Source organism: Taeniopygia guttata, chromosome 18 (genome assembly GCF_048771995.1).
Source record: "Taeniopygia guttata chromosome 18, bTaeGut7.mat, whole genome shotgun sequence".
In the NCBI taxonomy this organism is placed as follows: Eukaryota; Metazoa; Chordata; class Aves; order Passeriformes; family Estrildidae; genus Taeniopygia; species Taeniopygia guttata.
In genome coordinates, this window is record NC_133043.1 from 3,570,802 (window position 1) to 3,591,102 (window position 20,301).

Sequence of the window (20,301 nt, forward strand, 5' to 3'; positions counted from 1 at the left end):
GAACCCTATAATGTATTTTATAAAATTTAGAAGGTCATAAAAACAAATTGATAAATCAGCTGGTAAGGAATCATTGCATTTGCAACAGTGTTAAAGCCTTTTCAAAAGTTCTACAATCCCCTACCCTGTGTGTGGTGTAGACAGTCACATAAAGTAGCTAAAGCTATTTTACTAAGCAAAACTTGGGAAATGTAACCTAACATGATATAAAATTAGCAAATTCAAAGGAAATTAATTTTTCAGCATACCCTGATTTCAGGTACCACACAGCTTAGATGTGGTGCCTGATAGGGACCACATAGCTTAGATGAGAAACAGAAGACCAAGCACTTCTCTACAGCCCCTAGAATATATCCATTAATACCACACAACCACTATGACAACAGTGAATCAGTTAACAGAATTTCAGTTAAATTGCAGAGCTGAAAATATTTGGCATTTATAGTCAAGCTATGCTATCTTAATGTATAATCTCTGAGTAAGATTTAACATAGGTATCCAGGATATCACACCAACGCTGAAAATGTGCAAAAAAGACATTTTCAAATTCAAATTAAATCTTAACATCATCTTGACTGTCTTTAATCTAAATAAGAAAAAAACACCCAGCATTTTAGCAAAAGAAATCTCTGTTCAGCTTGGCTATGACTACAGGAACATGGCTTATCTTACTCTCTGATCTCATGTGTTCAGTAAGAAGACACATTTAAATACATCCCTCAAGCCTGAACCATACCAGTAGCTACAGTTGTACAGCAAGAAAAAGTCCAAGTTTGTGTGGTTTGTGTGTCTGAAATAACATCACCATAAATGAAGCTTTCTCTGCTACAAATCACACCTCAGATCCCAAAAGCTCAGTAATTATGCTGCGACTGACTCCTTGCTTGCTGGAACAACAGCCATTTAATTCCCAGCACTGGAGAGGCTTTCCCTGGAAGTCTGACATAAACAGCTCCTGGCACAGATTGCACACACAGTGACACTTTCTTAAAGAGCAGTTAGTACATAATCAGTGCACAGAAAACTTCCTACAGCTCCCTTCTTCTGCTGTAAATAAAGATTTCAAAATGCAGAATGGAGGCTCCTCTATTAAAATATTTTAATCTTGACCTTTCATTCCTGCCTAAACATCTCAACAGGGCCCTGAATTATATGCAAACATAGAGACCGCAAGCATCTTTCTGTTAAAAAGGCATTTCCACAATATCTCAATTCATATATACCAAAAAGTAAAAGAAATTATGGAATTGGGCACAGATCCAATGTAGTTATCCCTTTCCCTTGCCTATTGCACACTTCTTACACGCCCAGCAAAAAGGCCAAGATTCTGTAGCTAGAGTTTTCTGTAAAGCTCTTACACACTCTTTCCATTTGAAATAAGAATTAGTGGTGTCCTGCCTGAGACTTCAGTGTCCCTGTGCACACAGACAGGCAACGTGTGAAGGAAACAGCAGCACCCAACGCTGGGGCTGCTACCTCCATGTAGCAGCACCTCCTCTTCCTCCAGCCTCCACCTCACACACCATCTCCATGTGGAATTCAGCTGGCTGTTCCTGGCACCCCTGTGGTCAGCACTTGGTTTAAGGCCCCAGACCACAGATTGGTTTGACAGGAACTCTGACTCTGCCAGTAACTCGTGGCTTGGTTCCCTTGATCTTGCCCAGGTTTAAAGGCAAGGACTGCTCTCCACAGGCCCAGTGGCTTAGGAGATCTGTGATTACCCACATGCTCCATGGAGATCACGGAACAGCTCCCACTCCCTGGCAGTGCCATACCCTCTGCTCAAGAGATGTTACACCATGCACAGTCCCCTGCTCCTGGCTCCAGGCACTTGAGGCATCTCAAAAGATCATGATCTTTGGTATTTGCTATTTACAGCTTTGTTCCATGAATGCTGAAAATGCTAATCTGCTACATGAAAATAAAGGCCAGGAATAGAAAACTGCTGTTTTCTCAGCCTCGTATTTTTTCCTTCCTTTTCCTTTTTCTTCTTCTTTCTGCTTAAATCCCAGTGCTACAATTCTGTTTCACTCGTGTTTTTATCTCTCAAATTTTCATTAAAAATTAAGATCCTGTATCCCACCCAATGGCGCACTGCCAAGTGATATAGTGACCTATATTTAGCTCTCTTACACCATAAATCAAAGTGCTTCCTTCTTTTTTTGCACCTCTTCAAACATCTTTCCATTTTCTGACATTTTTCTCATACTGGAGTTATTTCAGGTTGGAACTGAGAGACATAGATCAGTTTAAGAAACAGATTAAACACAGTAATTTGTAGCTCGTTTTTTTTACTTCAAAACACAAATAAAGTTTACAGTTTCAAAATTCATGTCAGCAGCAAATTATTGAGCTACAAGCCTATACTCAGTCTCTTGCCTTTGACAATCCTATTCAGGTATTACAAGAGAAGAAATAAATACAAACCAACTTCTAAGACAGTCCTTTTTAATTACTGGAATTATTATCCTGTGTATCCTTATACAGAAACACTTCATTTCTCTAACGACCTTTTCTGACATATTTAATGTCTTCATCAATATAAGAATGTTTATAAAAACATAAACATGTTTTTATAAAGACAGAACTTGCAGTGCTGCACTCAGATACACACCAAGCTAGAAATTTCCAGCATTTTAATCACACTTAGGAGCCATATCCTGACACAAAGTAAGTTATATTCCAATTATCTGCCTGATTTACACCCTCTGAAGCTTTTGCCTGCTATTTCTGTTCATATCTATAAGGAACATACAGCACGAAACATTCACGAGCAGTGGACAGAGATGCTGTTCTGCCCAAAACTCAAAAGGAAAGAGATGGCATGAAAGATCTCCATTATACAAAAAAAGAAGTTTTAGTACATTACCTTCAGTTGAAGCAGCATCAATCATCACTCGTTGCATGAGGACTGGTTCTAATCCAAAGTCAAACACCACAGTTTGGCGAAAAGTCCCAAAGATTTCTGTATTAAAGGCTATACTGACTTTGTATATATAGTGATCTATTCCATTCTGGACCATCTTTCCTCCTATCCATTCCTGACAGTTTTCTGGAACTTCTTGTGATACCTGGGTAGTGCTGTCTCCAGCAGATATTGCAACGATACTAAAGTGTGGTCGGTGGGCATCATAAAGCAATGCCACTCGATACAGCATTCTTGCAGGCTGGAAAAGAAATACAAAGGCTGAAATACTGAAATTATTCCAGGAATATCTTCATTTGCAATCAGATAAAAAGGGTTAATAAGAACTATCAGTTTCTCAGAGCAGGTACACGTCCTACATGATTTCCAGAAATCTGGGCAGTTGATATATAATCACCAGAGCTGCTAGGAAAAAAGAGAGAGAAGGGATGGTGCTAGGAAGTTTGTCTATTTTAAGAATGATGCAACTGAAATTTTAGTTGCAAAAAGTTGTGGGTTGCATTTTAGTTATTACTGAGTAACTTTCAAAAAATAAGTAGTCCTACCTTACATGTGAGAGCAAATGTCCATGTCTGGTGAGACTTTTTGGTGGTGACAGTTACTGAGAGCTCGGGATTATGTTCTACTCTCACTCCTTCTACACATTCACTAAGCTAGATCAAAAGAAAAGGAAGATAAAATTAAACTTCTACAGGCAGTATCAAAACACAAACATTCAGGAAAAAGGTTTTGTTTAATAGAAAGAGGGAAGAGTGGTTTCCAGATTGTGCAGGATTGATGCAAGTCGCACACAGGAATTAATGTAAATATGTGCTAATGCAGAGAAACAAGCTAAATCTACCAGATCACACTGTGTAAGTGAAGAATAGAACCATTTAGGGACAATTAACCACAAGACTTGATTTTCAATAAACAACTTAATTGTAAATGTCTAAAGCAGAACAGAATTCATTTGGAAAAATGGATCTGTGATACAGTGAGGCCCAGAAGATCCCAGATCTCACTGACATCAACAAGACTATTGAGACAACAGGAAACAATAATCAGGCTTTCTACTTATCAATGCATTTTGCATAAAGTCCACTTTTCTCAGAATTTAATCAACAATAGTTGGACCAAAAGCTCCTTAAGGTCAATAGTAAGTACAGTTGGTCAGGCGCCAAAAAAATGTTCTTTCTAATTCCAAAGAGCTGCTAACTTTGATCATATCCATATCCCACACTCCCTGGTACTAAAACACCTTTGAATATTTGGGGGATTGGCTATTCTTCATACCAGTGCCTGCAGCTGCAGGCAGAGAAAAGGTGCCACATGCAAGTAAGAGTTATTCCCCATTAGAGAGTAAAAGAGTAAGAGAATTCCCCACTAAGCTGTGAAACCTTTACCACTTATTCTCCAGTTTAGGAAGTTCTGCCATCTAGTCAGGGAACAGGAACAATACCATGAGACTTGCTGACCCATCCTACACTGGGAGTAGTGAATATGCAGAATTAACAAGCTGTGATTAACCCACAAATCAGCCTAAGTCTCTTTTCAAAAAGACCTAGGGCAGGATGGAAAGGGGAGTAAATTGGTTTGACAATTTCTCGGTGAGGAATGATTCGACCAGCTCTGATATTCAGGGCCAAAACCAGGCTCATGTTAGTTTTAAAAGTGAGCACATAGAGAAGCAGGATATTTTCCTTACCACTTTCTCAGGAGACAAGGAATTCATCCATTTCTCAATGAGGGTTTCCATGTAACTGCCCGAGCACTGCTTGTTTTCCTTCTGCTGTTTCAAGCGGATCAAGCGGGAAGCGTATCGTTTCTGCCATTCTGTCAGCTCTTCCTGGGAATGTGCTGAAGTACACTGGGCACCATACCTGCAGATCCCTTGCTCTAAAAATCTACATAAAATAGAAAAACATTATGCCTTGAACTTCTCAGCCTCCAATTTATAAGAAAAAAAAAAAGAAATCACAATTTTACTTGTAAAGTTAGAAGGAGGTTTGGACATTCTTTAAGTTTCTCTCACAGAACTAAAGGCAGTTTAGTCCATGTGAACTACTTTGGAAATATATATATATACATTTATACAGCATTATTAAAAGAGGCAGCAGCTTCTCTCATTGCAAAGCCCAGGAAAATATATAACATTTCTTAGAAATACAGGGGGATGGAAGTCTCAAGAAATTTCCAGCTTTAAAGAAAACAGAATCAAGTGTTTGTACAGCAATTAACACAAGGAGATCACAGAGCATCCCTGAAATGACTAGGCACTGTATTAATATGCACAAAGCCTCCTGTTAATCAAGGGCAAAGGAAAGATATAGCATAATTTCTTCCAGTGATTACATTATTAGCTGATAAATACTCAATCAGCAGTTTTTCCTGGAGCAACAGTGACATCACATGGTCCCTTTTACTAAATACACCTACACAGAAACCTCTAGTAAGAGGTTTAATCCTCCTCTTTGGAAAGGGTGTATTAGTCTAAAAGGATCTATTCTTGCAGACACTAAGAATTACTTAAAGAAATACATTTTCCACTTAGTGGCATGTGCTGATGCATCGAATTAATGCTATTCCAAAGGCCTGTATACAATTGAAGCATTCTAGTTCCCAGAACTGACTGCAAGTCTGGGCAAATGCCTGTATAACTTGGGGGTTATTTTTACAATTTAACTTTGTATTAAAATTATAAACCACAAGGCAGTAGCTGCAGCTCCATCATTCTTCAAAACTGAAGCACTTAAAAAATAAATGACAAAATGAAAATGAAACAGGGGGAGATTTAAGTCCTGAAGCTACCAGGAAAGCATTGGTTATACAGAATAAAATTTGGCCAGGAGACTGTTTCGTTTGTTTGTTTTGCAAAAGGAGACTAAAAAGTTAATGCAAATATCACTTTTTTTTTATTTCCACAGTACATGTGTTATGTAATCTGAATTAAACTGTAAACTTTGAGCTGAGACAAAACCAAGCCATACCTGACTGCGACATGAAAACCTTGCAGCACAAGTACCTGCACATCTAGGTCACACCTGCATCAGTGGCTATAATTTGATTTAACATACATTTTTCCTTTATGAAATGTACTTGAAAGTTTGCATGCCCAAACTGAAAACAAAATAAACATGATATATAACACCATGTCACTAAAGGCCTTCTCAAGCTATGTTTCTTAATATATGTTAAATTAAAATGTTTTTTCTTGGCAGTATTCTTTCTGTCAATTTTCCAATTCACCACTGCATTAGAATGCTAAAGGTACAATTATGAATTTCACTTCCTAAAGTAAATGGAGTGCAAGCATAAAAAATTGCTGACCTGCTCTTATAACCTACATAGCAGATTTAAAATCAAGTGAGCTTCCTTTCCATTATTTAACAGGAAAGCATATTACTTTAAAATTTTTCATCATTATACAAGTTTTCCAAGATCCCATTGTTCATATTTTAAATACTCCTTTTCCCCTCAATTTTACTTTCTTATTTAATACCTCCTGCAATTCCATAGCTTCATTATCTAGAATAAATATGCTGCACTCCCACTGCTTTATGGCACAGGGGAAAAATAAACCAGACCTTCAAAAATTCATATTCAGTACATGCAATTGCCTCCTAAGGAACTAAAATCTTCAGTCCCTGGTCAGAATGATGCTGTTCACAGGAATTTGCTGAGCAAAGCATATCCTTCTTACTGGAAGGGTTAACAGCGAGCCTAAAGCTCATTACAGCTTCAATGGAAAAATGTTTCAGAGCAATGGTTGGAAACATGGGATAGATGTTACTCAACAAAAGATCACCACAAGCTAAAAATTGTAAATAACTGCTTTTTTAAAATCGCTGAATAAGCACCAGACATGATTAAGAGTCAAGAAGAGTTGCCAAGATTCAGCATCCCTAGAAAATCATGCCAAAAGCTGCTCAAAATCAGCAGTTCAGTCATGCCATTTAAAAACCAGGTCAGAGCTTTTGAAAATAATTTGCATTAGTTACATAAATGGCAGAATCAAGTGCATAATAATGGCTCCTCTCCATATATATTAATACAGTTTTATGTAGAGCAATGACAATTAACAACACAAAGTACAGGCAATATTGACCAGATGACTGGAAAAAACAAGAAGAAACACCAATATAAGCCTTTGGATCTTGTCTGTGTATTTGACTTTATGCAAAAGGGAAAGCAATGAGATCTGAGGGAAATTCTGGGTTTTTTTATCTAAAGACAAAGCCCACCTACCAACGAAGTTCATTTATCAGAAGGCAGCACTGAAACCTGACTGTGCTTCAGTCTGCTTACACTGCTGCCAGAGAACTTTTCACACCTCTGAAATCACCCAAATTAGAAAAGGTAGGGGAGAAAGAGAGATGCTGACCGGCCACTAGAAAAATGCTCCTCAAATCACTGTATTATGAAAACTGAGTTAGTGATTCTATTCTATAAACAGAAGTGCTGCTGGATAAACTGAAAAAAAAACCTTCCAAAAAGCTGTGAACAGGTCAACTCGTGTTCTAACAAGCACCTTCACTTTCCTGGCCTCTTCATCATTCTGTCAGCAGGTAAATGAAAGAGGAACCATTCTGCTCCCTTGGAGAGGGTAAAATGAAGCAAAGAGCTTACTTTTTACAGTGTGTGTACTCCTCACTGCTCTTACCTTTTACAGTGTGTGTACTCCTCACTGCTCTTACCTTTTACAGTGTGTGTATTCCTCACTGCTCTCACCTTTTACAGTGTGTGTACTCCTCACTGCTCTTACCTTTTACAGTGTGTGTACTCCTCACTGCTCTCACCTTTTACAGTGTGTGTACTCCTCACTGCTCTTACCTTTTACACAGAGTGTACTCCTCACTGCTGGTGACGCCCCTGGGAGGGGGGCGGAAGTGCCAACCATCCCGTGACCCTGCCGGGACACAACCACCATCATTCCTCAATTCTCAGTTTTCCAGTCAGACAGCAACTGCTCAGGGAAACACATCTCTGAGCATCAACTCAAGGTGTATCTGAACACAACCAAAATTACACATCCTCCCCCCCCTCCAAACTGATTTATAATCCATAACAAGCTCTTTAGAGCAAAGGTGATGAAGGCAGATTTCAAACCATCTGCAGAACGCAGCAGGCTCTGATACAACCCTCTGGTCAATAAACAGAAACTTCTGCCCCCAAATTCAGTCAACACTGAAGTAATTCTACCTCATTCGGGCTCATCACAACAGTCAAGCCTCTTTTTTGGTTTTGCCTGCAAAGCAGTGCTGAGCATTCAGCAGGATCCAAGTCTTCTCACTAGGAAATTATGTAGCTTTAAAATTGAGTTACATACCTTCTTCTAAATCTTCTACATGATATCCTGATGGTACTTTACCAGCTGCCTACAATTATATAAAAAAGCCCACAGTTATAAAGGAACACAAAATAATTTCATCAACAACTGCTGTCAACATGGGTTTTAGAACAACTATTACAAAAATATCAATCATAAGTTGAAATCATTTCCAGTCACAAACCCTGCTGATAACAGGGATTCTGATAATAACAGGAATTCTGACAGGAACACCAAGTCAACTGGTTAGAAAAAACTTTTAGAGATTTTTACAAGACCAAACTCTAGCCTGCAATCAACAATGTGGACTGCAGTGAATTTCTGAAACACCAAAAACTAAACTACATTGATAAGTCTTTCAGCTTTCAATCTACATCAAAAATAAAGCCCAAATAAATAACTAAGCATAAGGAAAAAAAGAAGAAAAGGTGGTTGAGAAGGTATTTATAATATTTTAAAAATTTCTGAAGTCATGTTCATTACTTCAGACTAATTTCCAACAGAGAAAAATGTGATAAGATAAATAAATAAATACTGCAGATCTAAATACTTGGAATTCTTTCTACTCGCTACTTCAGGAATCAACAACTTATTAGCATCATTTTTTATTTTCTCATACATCCGGCAAGACTGGGATGAAAAGTTCCTGAAGAGGCTGGTGGGTAAAGACCAACACGGCAGAAACAATAATTTTTGAACCAGCCTGTTCCCAGTGAGCCTGGATCTCCTGGGACACATGGAAAGCAGCCCTTCAGCTGCTTCAGGTACTGCTCATTATTTTCCCAATAATATCCTCATAATTACCTCTGTTTCAGCAAGAAGTGTTTTCAGTCGCGTGAGATCTTTAGTTACCATCCCGTTCTGGGGGCAGAAAGAATATTAATTATTGAACACATAAACCTTCATTATGTGCACTAAACCACAGCAACCAAGTCCATTTTCCCCTCAACACCAGGAGAAATAAAAATTAATTTGGCTTACAACACCAATTTTAAATGACACTAAATAAAACTGAATAAACATTGTGGTGAAAAAGGGAATTCTACACTGGCCAAACCAGCACTAGACTTACAGCAAGTATCAATACAGGACAATTCAGGAAAGCACCACATGAAGAAGAACTTGAGGAAAAAAATATACCATGGTTATTACAACACTTCAGCTCTGAAGAATTAATATAATAATTTTCACAGCTGTTGCAGTGATGGATTTATTTCTTTTTAAGGATGTACCTTACTGATCACTAATTTCTGCAGCTCCATAACTCTTCCTGCTCTGATGTAGACTGTGTAATTTTTGGAGTTTTCCCTCAAAAGCAAAGATTAGCCATGTCACTAACTGCACAGTCAAGTACAATTGAAGTAAAAATCTTTCAAAACTGAATTTATGTGAAATACATAGGTATTTGCAACAATTTCACACTCTTGTAAGTCAAAATTTTAATTAAAGGAACCCACACCTGTGGGGTTTACTTCAATAATCTCTTGCAGAATTTTAATTAAGTGCTACTACATATGTTAGACTTCTCCACATTCAGACTGTGCTATTGAGCAGGAGAAATTATTCTTTGCTGAAAACTTACCCACTTAACAATCCTCACAACTTAGGCTTTTTCCAAAATGATTTTTCACTTTTTCAGCAGAAGGCTGAAAATTGAACTTGTTGAGCTTAAATGTAATAGAGCAAAAAAACATTACCAAGATTCATTCTCTTAAGCCACTGGGGAGGAAACTGGATGGATTCCAACTCTTCAATAAATTCATTCCAAAACTTTGTTTCACTTCTTCTTTCAGACAATGGCACAGTCAGTAAATCAGCTGCTGATTTTAATATTCCTACTGAAAACAACCGTGTCTAACAACCTAAAGCTTGTAAAAACCTCTCAAACCCTGCTTTGGGATGACACTCTGGAACTCTATACAAAGGTACCTTTATTTGCACAACAACAGCTCAAAACAAGGGCACTCCACATTCCCTGCAATAAGACTATTTTACTAATTTTTCCTGAAGGCAAGTTTCCTTCAACCTCACCAGGAATTTTTCAATGAAACATTTTTTCATTAGAAAACAGCTAAACAAAGAAAAAAACCTCTTTTTATGTAAAAATAGCCAATGGCCGGGGGGAAGGGAATTCAGGATACAGCCCAGACAGGCAAACATAACTCTCAAAAACAACCTACTGATTCAGCTAAGCAGGATCCAATCTCAAGGTAAGAGGTTATCCTGCAAGTTTCTGATGTCACACATTCCCCTCAGTCTGACTAAGCTATGACCATGTTTCTGGGTGTATTAAGACCAGCAGTTCATGCTGATGAACTGCCTATTTAATCCAGACTACATAAATTAAAAGGACACTTCTTTAGAGGCTTACATATGCCCCTAATTTCCCCATATAAGTAGTCACATAAAAGTCTGAAGTTACTTACATGTCTGGGGTTAAAAGCATCTTTACAAGTTTTAACAGTTCAAGGGTAAAATAGAAGCTTTGAACTCAAACCTTTATCTTCATCTTGAAATGCAAAGCTTTTTTTCTTGTCCTCAAAAGCTTTTTATGCTGTTTTACACCTTATCATGGGCCAGTTATTTAAAAGTCCAATCAATATTTTTTCTGCTTTAATGGATAGAATTCCTGAAGTCCAAACAAAATGGGGTCAAGTATAATTCAAAATAAGCAAGGAAAAGTTTAAGATTTATATAATTCTTGTAAGTCGCACAAATATGCAAATTTATTTTACATTCCCTGAGGATTCAGGGCCAGCAATGTAAAAAGTTTTCAAAATCACAACAACTCTGAAACACTGGTTATGTAACAACCTGGCATCCTGATGATATATGTGTGCCCATATATTTATCTTTTCCACACAAATCATTTTTGTTGCAAGCTGCCAGTGAACCATATGTTTGGAAGTTTGTTATTAAACAGATTTTTTAGAAGAAGGAAATAAAAAACTCTTTCTTTAAACAATGTAGATTGCAGCAAACCCACTTACCAGTGATTCCCCCATCAGTGATTTGGAAAGAACATTAGACACAATTTGCAGCTTCCCTTTGAGATGCATGCAGCAGAGCACTGCCCGGAGAGATCCATCGCCCTTGGCCAGCCCCTCTCCCAGCACTGCAACACAAATCAGTCACTATTACCCTCAGCACACCACCCATTTAAGTCAAACATACAGTTTTCCTTCACCCTTAACAAGAAAAAAAAGTCTGAAGCTCAGGTTAAATCCATGGCTTGTTGGATGTAAATTAAATATCATGTGCTGTTGTCTAATATTAACTTGAAGCTTGTCTCCCACCAGCTCATAAATGTTGCACATGAGCTCAAAAAAGGTTGTCGTGTTTACATGCTAAAATAGACATAAATTAAATATGGGAAGGGTAAATTCAAATACCTGACACAGACACAAAGGACCTCCTCTCACAGAAAGGATAAAAAAGAAATAGCAACCAACAACCTCTCAGTAACACAAACATGCTCAGGAAGATCCATTCATGCTCACAAAACACATGCCCTGTCGTTTCCAAAAATAGCCAACCTCCTCATGGGCAATTCCTGCTCCTCTAAAAGGGCTTTTATTCACTTATGCTGCAAAGTGTGGCATATAGGAACGATTGTCTGAGCCCAGAAATTTACAGGCTCCCTGTAACAGAAAACTTTCTGAATGCTTCCTAGCACGATCAGCAGCGAGCAGTGCCAAACAGACACTTTCTGAACACTTCCAGCAGGGACAGGATTTATTTCACCATACAGACGTGCTTCAGACAAGCTGCAACAACACTTAATCACATGTGTTACCTGTCCAGAAAACGAAACGCCAGAGTGACTTAAAAGCTTAAAAGCTAAGCGTGTAAATTGAAAAGAAGGCTGGACAGTTGTTTAAAATTAAGGAATTATGGAATAACTGTTATTGCAAGCAACATCAACATCTGTGTTTATACTGCTACTCATGCAGATGCAAACAGCCCCTCTCAGTGCTAACAGGAATTTCACATTCACCACAACTTCAGGATTACATTTTAGAATAATAAATCAAAACTCCTCACTCAACAGACGTTAACAGAAATTGCATGAAAGACTCAATAAATAAATAGTCCCACAAAACATTTAAATAAAAACAACTAGGCATCTCTTCAAACTGCAATGGTAACTAAATCCATTTTCATAAAGTGCCTCAAAGATTAGTCTGAATTCACCAATCTGATAGTACAGACCACATTGCCAAAAATAGAACTTACTTCCCAAATCAGAAGAAGAAGCACCAAAAATAGCTTTAACATGTCTGACAGCTTGCTATTTTAATCTCAAATATTAGATCTCCAATTAATATATTCCATAGATACAAAAATATAACACAGAAATCTCAAATTATTATATTTCATATCATTATTTGAGTATCACCAAGCTAAAACATACAGTTGCACATAAAAAGTTGCAACCCATTAAGTACTATCTCCTGGGAAAGATTTGTGGAATAATTTAACAGATTTTAAGCTATCATCATTCCCTGTAACACTACAAGTAGCATACAGAAGAACATGTAAAGAACTATAAAGAACACTGTATTTCTCCAGCTATTCCAGAATACACTGATCATTCAGGTTCAAATAAAACCATCATAGCTGTGCAACATGTCAAGTCTTGTAAAAAGGCAGAACAGCAGCTTGAATAAAGCTTTGCCCGTTATAAAAAGCCTGTCAAGTACATGCTAAGGCATTTTCTTTCCAACAATAACTCAAACATAAAATCAAAACTAAGACTTTTTGGGATTACAAATGCAGATACTCTAAATGTCAGGTGCTGGGCTACAATTGATAACCATACATCCTGGAGAACCACAACCAAATCGTTCATTTGTCTATGCCTAAAAATATGGTGTGTATATATATATATATAAACACATACACAACACTTTTATATACATACATAAATATGGTATTACTAAGTTCAAAACTGTCCTCAGTTTTAGATCTGGGAAATAACATGTGCAGAATATGCCAGCATGAATGAAGTAAATTAACATAAATCTGGATGATATTTCTTTGTTAACTAATACATTTAAAGACTGTTTTTTCTACTTAATTTTAAAAAAGAAGATAGACACCATAGGTCCTATTCCACCCACTTCTATGCCTGTCCAGTGAGAGATGACAAGCAGTTACCATAACAGCTCCTTTGAGATACTGACAACTGAGACACACACCAAGAAAAAGTTCCACAGATGAAAGTCACCCCTGTCCCCTATGACAAACACATCAGAGCTCATTGATGAGAACACTGTTCATTAAAAACAGCATTCTTCCTCCCACCCCCTTTAACCATCATTCAGCTTTCCTTATGTCTCTCACTTTTATTTGTCATCATGAAAGACAACTCTGAAGTTAGAATATTACACCCTTACAGCATGTATCAATAAGGTAAAATAATTTTTTTTTTAATCTCAGGCTATTTCAAGAATGATACTGATTAAGTGACAATCAGACTTTTTTAAAGGTATCAAACCTTAATTTTACACCTACAGAAAGCAAATTTATTTTTCTTAGTCAATTTTTATTGACCTTCACAAGCAGGCTGCAGAGCCCCACAAATTCCCTGAACCGTGATTTGACTATCAGTGAAGAAAAGCACATTAAAAAAAAAACCAAAACAATATAAAATCCACAAACCCAGAAAGAAACAATTTAAAGACTATCATTGCTAGCATAGGAGTGTCAGAAGAGTAGATCACAGTCTGTGTAACAAAACTGTCACCTGAAAAATTTTCCTTTAACATTTAGGAGTAGTTAAAGAATTAAAACCAAAAGGTGGGATCTACCCACCTTTTCTTTCCAAATCTAACTGATAAACTCTATTCCAACACCCTGCAAACTCAGTGAGTTCTCAGTGAATTCTGAATAATTTGCATTATAAACGAACAACAGAGGATTAGGAATTTTTGAAATTCCTTCAAAAATACCCAAACTGAACAAGGCAGCGACACATGAAAAGACGGATGTGACATAGGCACATTTGGATGTTTTAACAAATGTGCATCATCTTGATTTTCTCTGAACTAAGTCCCAAATGCAAACCAAAATATCCACCATGTCCCTGGGAAGAAAGGCGAACAATCAACTGTCTTTGTGAGAATCCTGACGTTATCAACTCTTCCTACATTTGGCACTAAAATAACTATTAGCCAAATAGCACCACTGAGCCAAAGACATGTATGTGAGTCCTGGTATTTGAGTAAGAGCTGAAAAACAGAGAGATCTCTCTTTAAGGGGGAAAAAAAAGGGCGGGGAGGGGGGAAATGGCAGAAAAAGTATTATAAAGCAGATACATAATTTTAAATAGGGAAAAAACACTGTTAGCAAACTAACAATCTGGGCATCAGTTTTAAAAATTCAGACAACTGACTGCAATTCATAACACTATGTAATAAAAAAAAGAAATAAGCATACCATGCCTACAGTCTTCATCTGCTTGCCCATACTTTTTCTGAAAGGTAAAACATGAAAAGTTTAAAAATAGCATTATTGCAGTTAGCATAAACAACTACATGCTTGAATTACAAGTTTTTTAAAACTTTTTAGAAACCATTACCTTGTCTTTTCCTGGGTGGAACATGTAAAGAACATTAAGTTATATGTCAATTATAATATAATTAATTCTTAGAATTAAGACTAATTTCTGTCTTTTTCTCAAATTTTCAGTTAAAATGTTGATTTTTTTTTTTTTCCTCAAATTCTTAGCACGTGGACATTTTAAAAGTGGAGCCTGAATGGGCAAAGGTGTGTGTGTGTTAAATGTTTTTGGGTGGCTCCCAACATCTAGGAAAAAATATAAAACTTGACTTTCTAGACACTGTTTGGTTTTTAATCTTGCACTAATACAGTAATGTTCAAATTTTAAGATATTATTTTATTCTTCTTTTTCAGTAGTGATTTTAAAGATTTTTTTTTTTAAACAAAAGGAAATTTTTGATTATTTTCCTCTTTTAAGACTTTACGTATCTATATAATTCAAGTCTTTAATAGGAAGGTTTTGATTTCAAGTGTTTTTCCGAAGTCCCTGCACACTCACTGCAATAGTATCACTATGATGAACATCCAGATAGGTGCCTCAGAGGATTTGCAAAGAGTGTCAGAAATTTATTAAATAATCCAAGCACCAATCTGCTTATTAATTTACATAAATAATTTTGAGAGGTCAAGTCTGTGGTAACACAACTTCTATTAGAAAATCCAGCCTCACTTATTTGTGAATCTCTTCCCCTGAGGAGCCATAAGTCAGGTCACTTCTTCATTGAAGAGGTTTCCCAATTCTTGTTTTGCACACTGAATAGTCCAATCCAGCTATTTATTTAAAGAATGCTTTAAAACACTCCCTTAATCAGATGGGCAAGACTTATCTTAAAGCTGCCCAGCAAGGTCTTGTGACTTGGCCAAACTTTTTCCACCTGGGATGAAACTGCTCCTACTCAATACATGAAGATTTGGAGTGGACAAGGCCGTTGTAAACCTCTAATAGCATTTCAGAAAGGTAGGAAAAAGCAGGTTGTAGGTTTATTCTTAAACACTGAAATGTCCTTTCCTTTAAGAAACTGTAGCTCTGATGCTTTAAGGAAAGGACACAACTTCGGCAATGGGGTCACCTCTAATTCAGAGTTATGCCTCTTGCTTTGCATTTACAAACCTTTACAAGACCCGTTTTCACCTTGTCACTAAGTATTTGCCAGAGTCTAAAAGTTACATCTTTCACCAGATATGCTCTAGCCTAGCCTTGGAAAACTGGGATTAAGCATAAAAAGACTAATTTTAGGCCTATGCAAATGGAGCTAAAGCAGGTATGAACCAGCTACCTAGATTCTGGCATTTCTGAACTTTGTTTTTTGAGTGTTTTTATTTGCAGAAGCTTTGATTTGATGGTCCTAAAAGATAAGGTAATCTGGTATGTAATTCAGCATATGTACTTCAACCCCTATTTTGCCTTCCTGGAATATGCATATTTTAAATGTTTAAACTATTTTTTCTTATTTGTTTAGAAAACTGTGATTGAGACCCAAACCAAGAGGTTCAAATCCTGAAAAGTAAATGTATCAGGGAGAGCTACAAGACAGAAGCCTCACAGATGCTATAGCAAGAGGGATTCTGTGGGCAGAGCAACATGCCAAAAATTCCGAGTGGTATTTAAATCTTGACAATACAAGATATTTGACTTTTCTTTCCAGTTCACTAGATACTATAAAGAGTCACACTCACAAGTTGTAAAAAGGAAGCAATTCTATACAGAAGAGTCTCGATTTTGATGCGGTCGAGTTCTGCCTGGCAGGGCTCCGGGAGGTGAGCTGGGGGGTACTGGCTGAGGGAAAGGAGAGCCTCTGTGCAATGCTTCACTGCCACTTCATAATCCTGCTGCTTAAGGGATTCACATGCTTGTTCACATGCCTTCTCTGGTCTTCTGTCTGCCATGACTCAGGGACAGAAATCCTAGAGCGGGGGCAGAGGGGATGATAAAACGTTGGTTAGCTGTGGAATGGCACTGACAAGTTGCCAACCAACTTCCATTCCCGTCTCAAGGTGCTGTATCACATCCCCCTCGTGCTGTGCCACTCACATTTCCTACACCAAGCTTCTCACTAACTGATTGCTTCCCAGGCTCTTCTCCATCGCTCCCAGCTCTCAATTTTGATTCTAATTCAAGAAGGTACTTAAAGCCCATGACTGATTTTAAGAATGTAAGTAGGGGTTTCAAATTTTAAAGTCAGCATGGCTGACTTTAAGCAGAGGCTTTTGGGCTTTAATGGCAACACGACCTTTGCTTTGGAAGGAACACAACTCATGCCCTAAGTGCTGTCTCTGAGCCTGCAGCCTGCACAACACCTTCTCTTCCAAGCATTTCTCACCTATACTTGGGAGGAGGGGATGTTTCCTCTTGGTGAAGCACAGCAAGGATGGACAGGGAAGGACAGGAAAGACCAGGGGGTCAACAGCAAACCAATCTCTTATCTCTTCCTTCTGCCTATTTAGCTACATTTACTGCTGAGAAAGTCTAGATACCCCAGCCACACCAACACCTTTGTGCAGAACTTCTTAAATAATGTTAAAGTAAATATTTGGGGGGGATTGAGACAGTTATTAAAATAATTCTGTCCACACACAGACATTATCTGCCAATAAACTAAGACAAATGGTTATCCACATCTGAACTGTCAGCAGAAGAGCAAAGCACTTCTATAATCCCTGTCCACATTCTCCCTTCATTGACATATTTAAATACATTATACACATCTCTAGAGACACTGCACATTAAAGCTGACTTCACAGAAGTGGGTTCTGATAACTGAAAGAAAAATAAAGAGTTCTCATTTTTGCTTTTAGCAAGCAGCATATTGTCAATATTCATGATTAGACATCAACTATTACAATTGTCTCAAATAACTACTTTTGGTCCACTTTAAAAAGTCACTGTTAAGAGCTTTCTTTATACTTGGTATTTTACAATTTTCAACCAAAGGCAAAGTAACTTCAAGAATTTAACGTTAAATAAATGCATTTTCCTCATATGAAAAATAATCCATTATCGCACTTTTCCCATTAACACATGCCTAAGCCAACATTCAGAAGAAATGTAAACAAGTCTTTTCGTATACTGTACAACATAGTGTTCTATGTGTTCCCCTCTATTCTTAAATTTCCATTCAGTATCAAAATAATTACATAAAGGAATATTGATTTTTCAAGACTTAAACCAGCTTCCCTTAAAAACACTACTAAGAAAGTTTCTCATTTAGAACAAAAAAAAAGAAATTATCTAAAATGAAGGAACACAAGCATGAATATTTTGCAGTTAATCCTGGTACAAATCTGTGACGTGTGCCTCTTCCTTAATAATAGCCTTACAAAATATTACCTCGTTCATCCAGATATTTCTTTTTCTGCTAAAAATAAGTCTGCATTTTCAAACAATAGGAACAGGCAAGTAGGTTTTGCATTTCCTCATACATATGAGTAAATTCATTCATGAGGTAATTCTATTAAAGATTCTGCTGATTCACTTCACATGTATTTTCAATTACATAAATGTTAGGTATTCTTAAGCTGTGTATGCAAGGGTCTTTTCTAGATACAACTACAAATTGCACTGGTTTCCACTTCACTACCATTTTAGGCCACTGTGTATTTCACAAATCTAGGATCTGCTTCCACAGTGACACAATAGTTAATTGATGTTTTTCTCATGTACATTCTGTTTTCCTCCTAAGGGATTGAAAATAGAGGACTCCATGAACTCTGCTGTACTTTTGATTTCCTCACTTCCTGGCTGACATATAACCAGAATTCCTTTGACCAAAAGGCTGAGCAGAGCTTCTGTGTGTTTATTCCCAAAGACTGATTAAACACAGATCCCATCCTAAGTGACCTGGCCAGCACAGCTGACAGATTTGAAACCCTTCTCCTCCATCATGGCACCACGTAAAAGACAAAGATGTTCTTTATCAACTGCCTTATGCTGACTGGTTGGAGAAATACAGAACTCAGCTGTTTGAGAAGCTGGATTTTACACACCAAGCAGTGCCCACACAATTTCTCTGGTCAATTTGAAGACTGCAGAGCACTTCAGAGGACAGACCTGAAGCTAAACTGAGCTAAATCCTGTGAATTAAGGGGAAACAAGAGCACTAAGGACTAAGCTCCTGGATAACTGGCTAAACTGAGTCACACCAATGGTATTTCAGAGTGTAAAAATCCACCAAAATCACAGTGCATGGAACACAATGATAGATAAGGAGCCACTGCAGTGTAATTTGTTTGGAAAAAATCTAATTACAACAAACAAAACCAATATGTGGACAATATATGGAAAATTATGCACTCAGGCTCTCAGACTTCATTTCAATCCCATCTGTAGCCATACATGCAGACTCAAACATGGAGATGCATTAGGTATTTGTGCCATCTACTCCAGACTCCAATCCAAGTCCTCTAGACTGTTCCTTGGAGACACCTGACTTCTTCTACTGACTTCAGAAACCTTTTTTCCTAGTTTTGCTACCCTAAATCAGCAACTGACACCTGTGAATGTAAACTACAACCAAATGCCACTGTGCCAACTAAACTATATTGTGAAGTGCACTTGTATTTTGAGCACTTCCAGGGATGGTGACTCCATCACTTCCCTGGGCAGCCCATTCCAATGCTTAACCACTCTTCCAATGAAGAAATTTTTCCTCATATCCAACCTAAACCTCTCATTTCTTAAAATGTAGTCTGTTGAAGTACCTGACTTATCTCCATTTAAAATCATTCAGAGCAGTAACTAAGTCCCAGCAGGACCAGGAATGTGATTGTTCCCCTCTGCTGGGCACTGCTGATGCCTCACCTCAAGTCCAGTGGCCAGTTCTGGGCTCCTCCCTACAAGAAGGGCACTGGGGCCAAAGAGAGAACAGAGCTGGGGAAGGGGCTGGAGCAGCAGTGTGAACAGGAGCAGCTGAGGGAGCTGTGGGGCTCAGCCTGGAGAAAAGGAGGCTCGGGGGGACCTTCTCAACCCCTACAATTGTCTGAAAAGAGGCTGTGGCCAGGTGGGGGTCCAGGGTCTGTCCATGGGAACAAGTGACAGGACAAGTTGAAAATGGCCTCAAGCTGCACCAAGAGAGGTTTAGGTTGGATATGAGGAAAAATTTCTTCACTGGAAGAGTGGTTAAGTATTGGAATGGGCTGCTAAGGGAAGTGATGGAGTCACCATCCCTGGAAGTGCTCAAAATACAAGTGCACTTCACAATATAGTTTAGTTGCCACAGTGACATTTGGTCAAAGGCTGGACTCAATGCTTGAGGTCTTTTCCAACCTTAAATTATTCACAGAATCATTAACAGCCAAGGAGCGAAGGCACTTATTAAAAGAAATTTATTTTCAGTTCTAGAGATTTTTATTTTCAAGATTTCAGGCAGAAAATTGGAATTTCTAAGAGTAGAATTTATTACAGATTAGAACTGAAAGCTGAAGTGTCACAAGGTCTGTGCTATATTCCCAACTCTCTTTGCAAAACTGAGCAAATTACTTAGGAGCTCCACTTCAGTCTGCAAAA

The 20,301-nt window shown here is 37.8% G+C and overlaps 1 protein-coding gene across 4 annotated transcripts in view; it reads right to left on the bottom strand.

Annotated features, from left to right (window-relative positions):
* HELZ (helicase with zinc finger) overlaps positions 1-20,301 on the bottom strand; it is an 85,520-nt gene that overhangs the window by 51,546 nt on the left and 13,673 nt on the right. For 2 of the 4 annotated variants that reach the window (XM_072936949.1, XM_072936948.1), the window contains exons 2-10: positions 16,476-16,703; positions 14,676-14,712; positions 11,225-11,349; positions 9,039-9,095; positions 8,235-8,283; positions 7,739-7,814; positions 4,614-4,812; positions 3,472-3,579; positions 2,870-3,167 (exon numbers count right to left, since the gene is read on the bottom strand). In XM_072936949.1, the coding sequence (XP_072793050.1) occupies positions 2,870-3,167; positions 3,472-3,579; positions 4,614-4,812; positions 7,739-7,814; positions 8,235-8,283; positions 9,039-9,095; positions 11,225-11,349; positions 14,676-14,712; positions 16,476-16,685 (1,159 nt within the window). In that variant the 5' untranslated portion in view covers positions 16,686-16,703. The remainder of the gene's footprint in view (positions 1-2,869; positions 3,168-3,471; positions 3,580-4,613; positions 4,813-7,738; positions 7,815-8,234; positions 8,284-9,038; positions 9,096-11,224; positions 11,350-14,675; positions 14,713-16,475; positions 16,704-20,301) is intronic. The other 2 variants (XM_072936952.1, XM_072936950.1) reach the window with 1 other exon arrangement.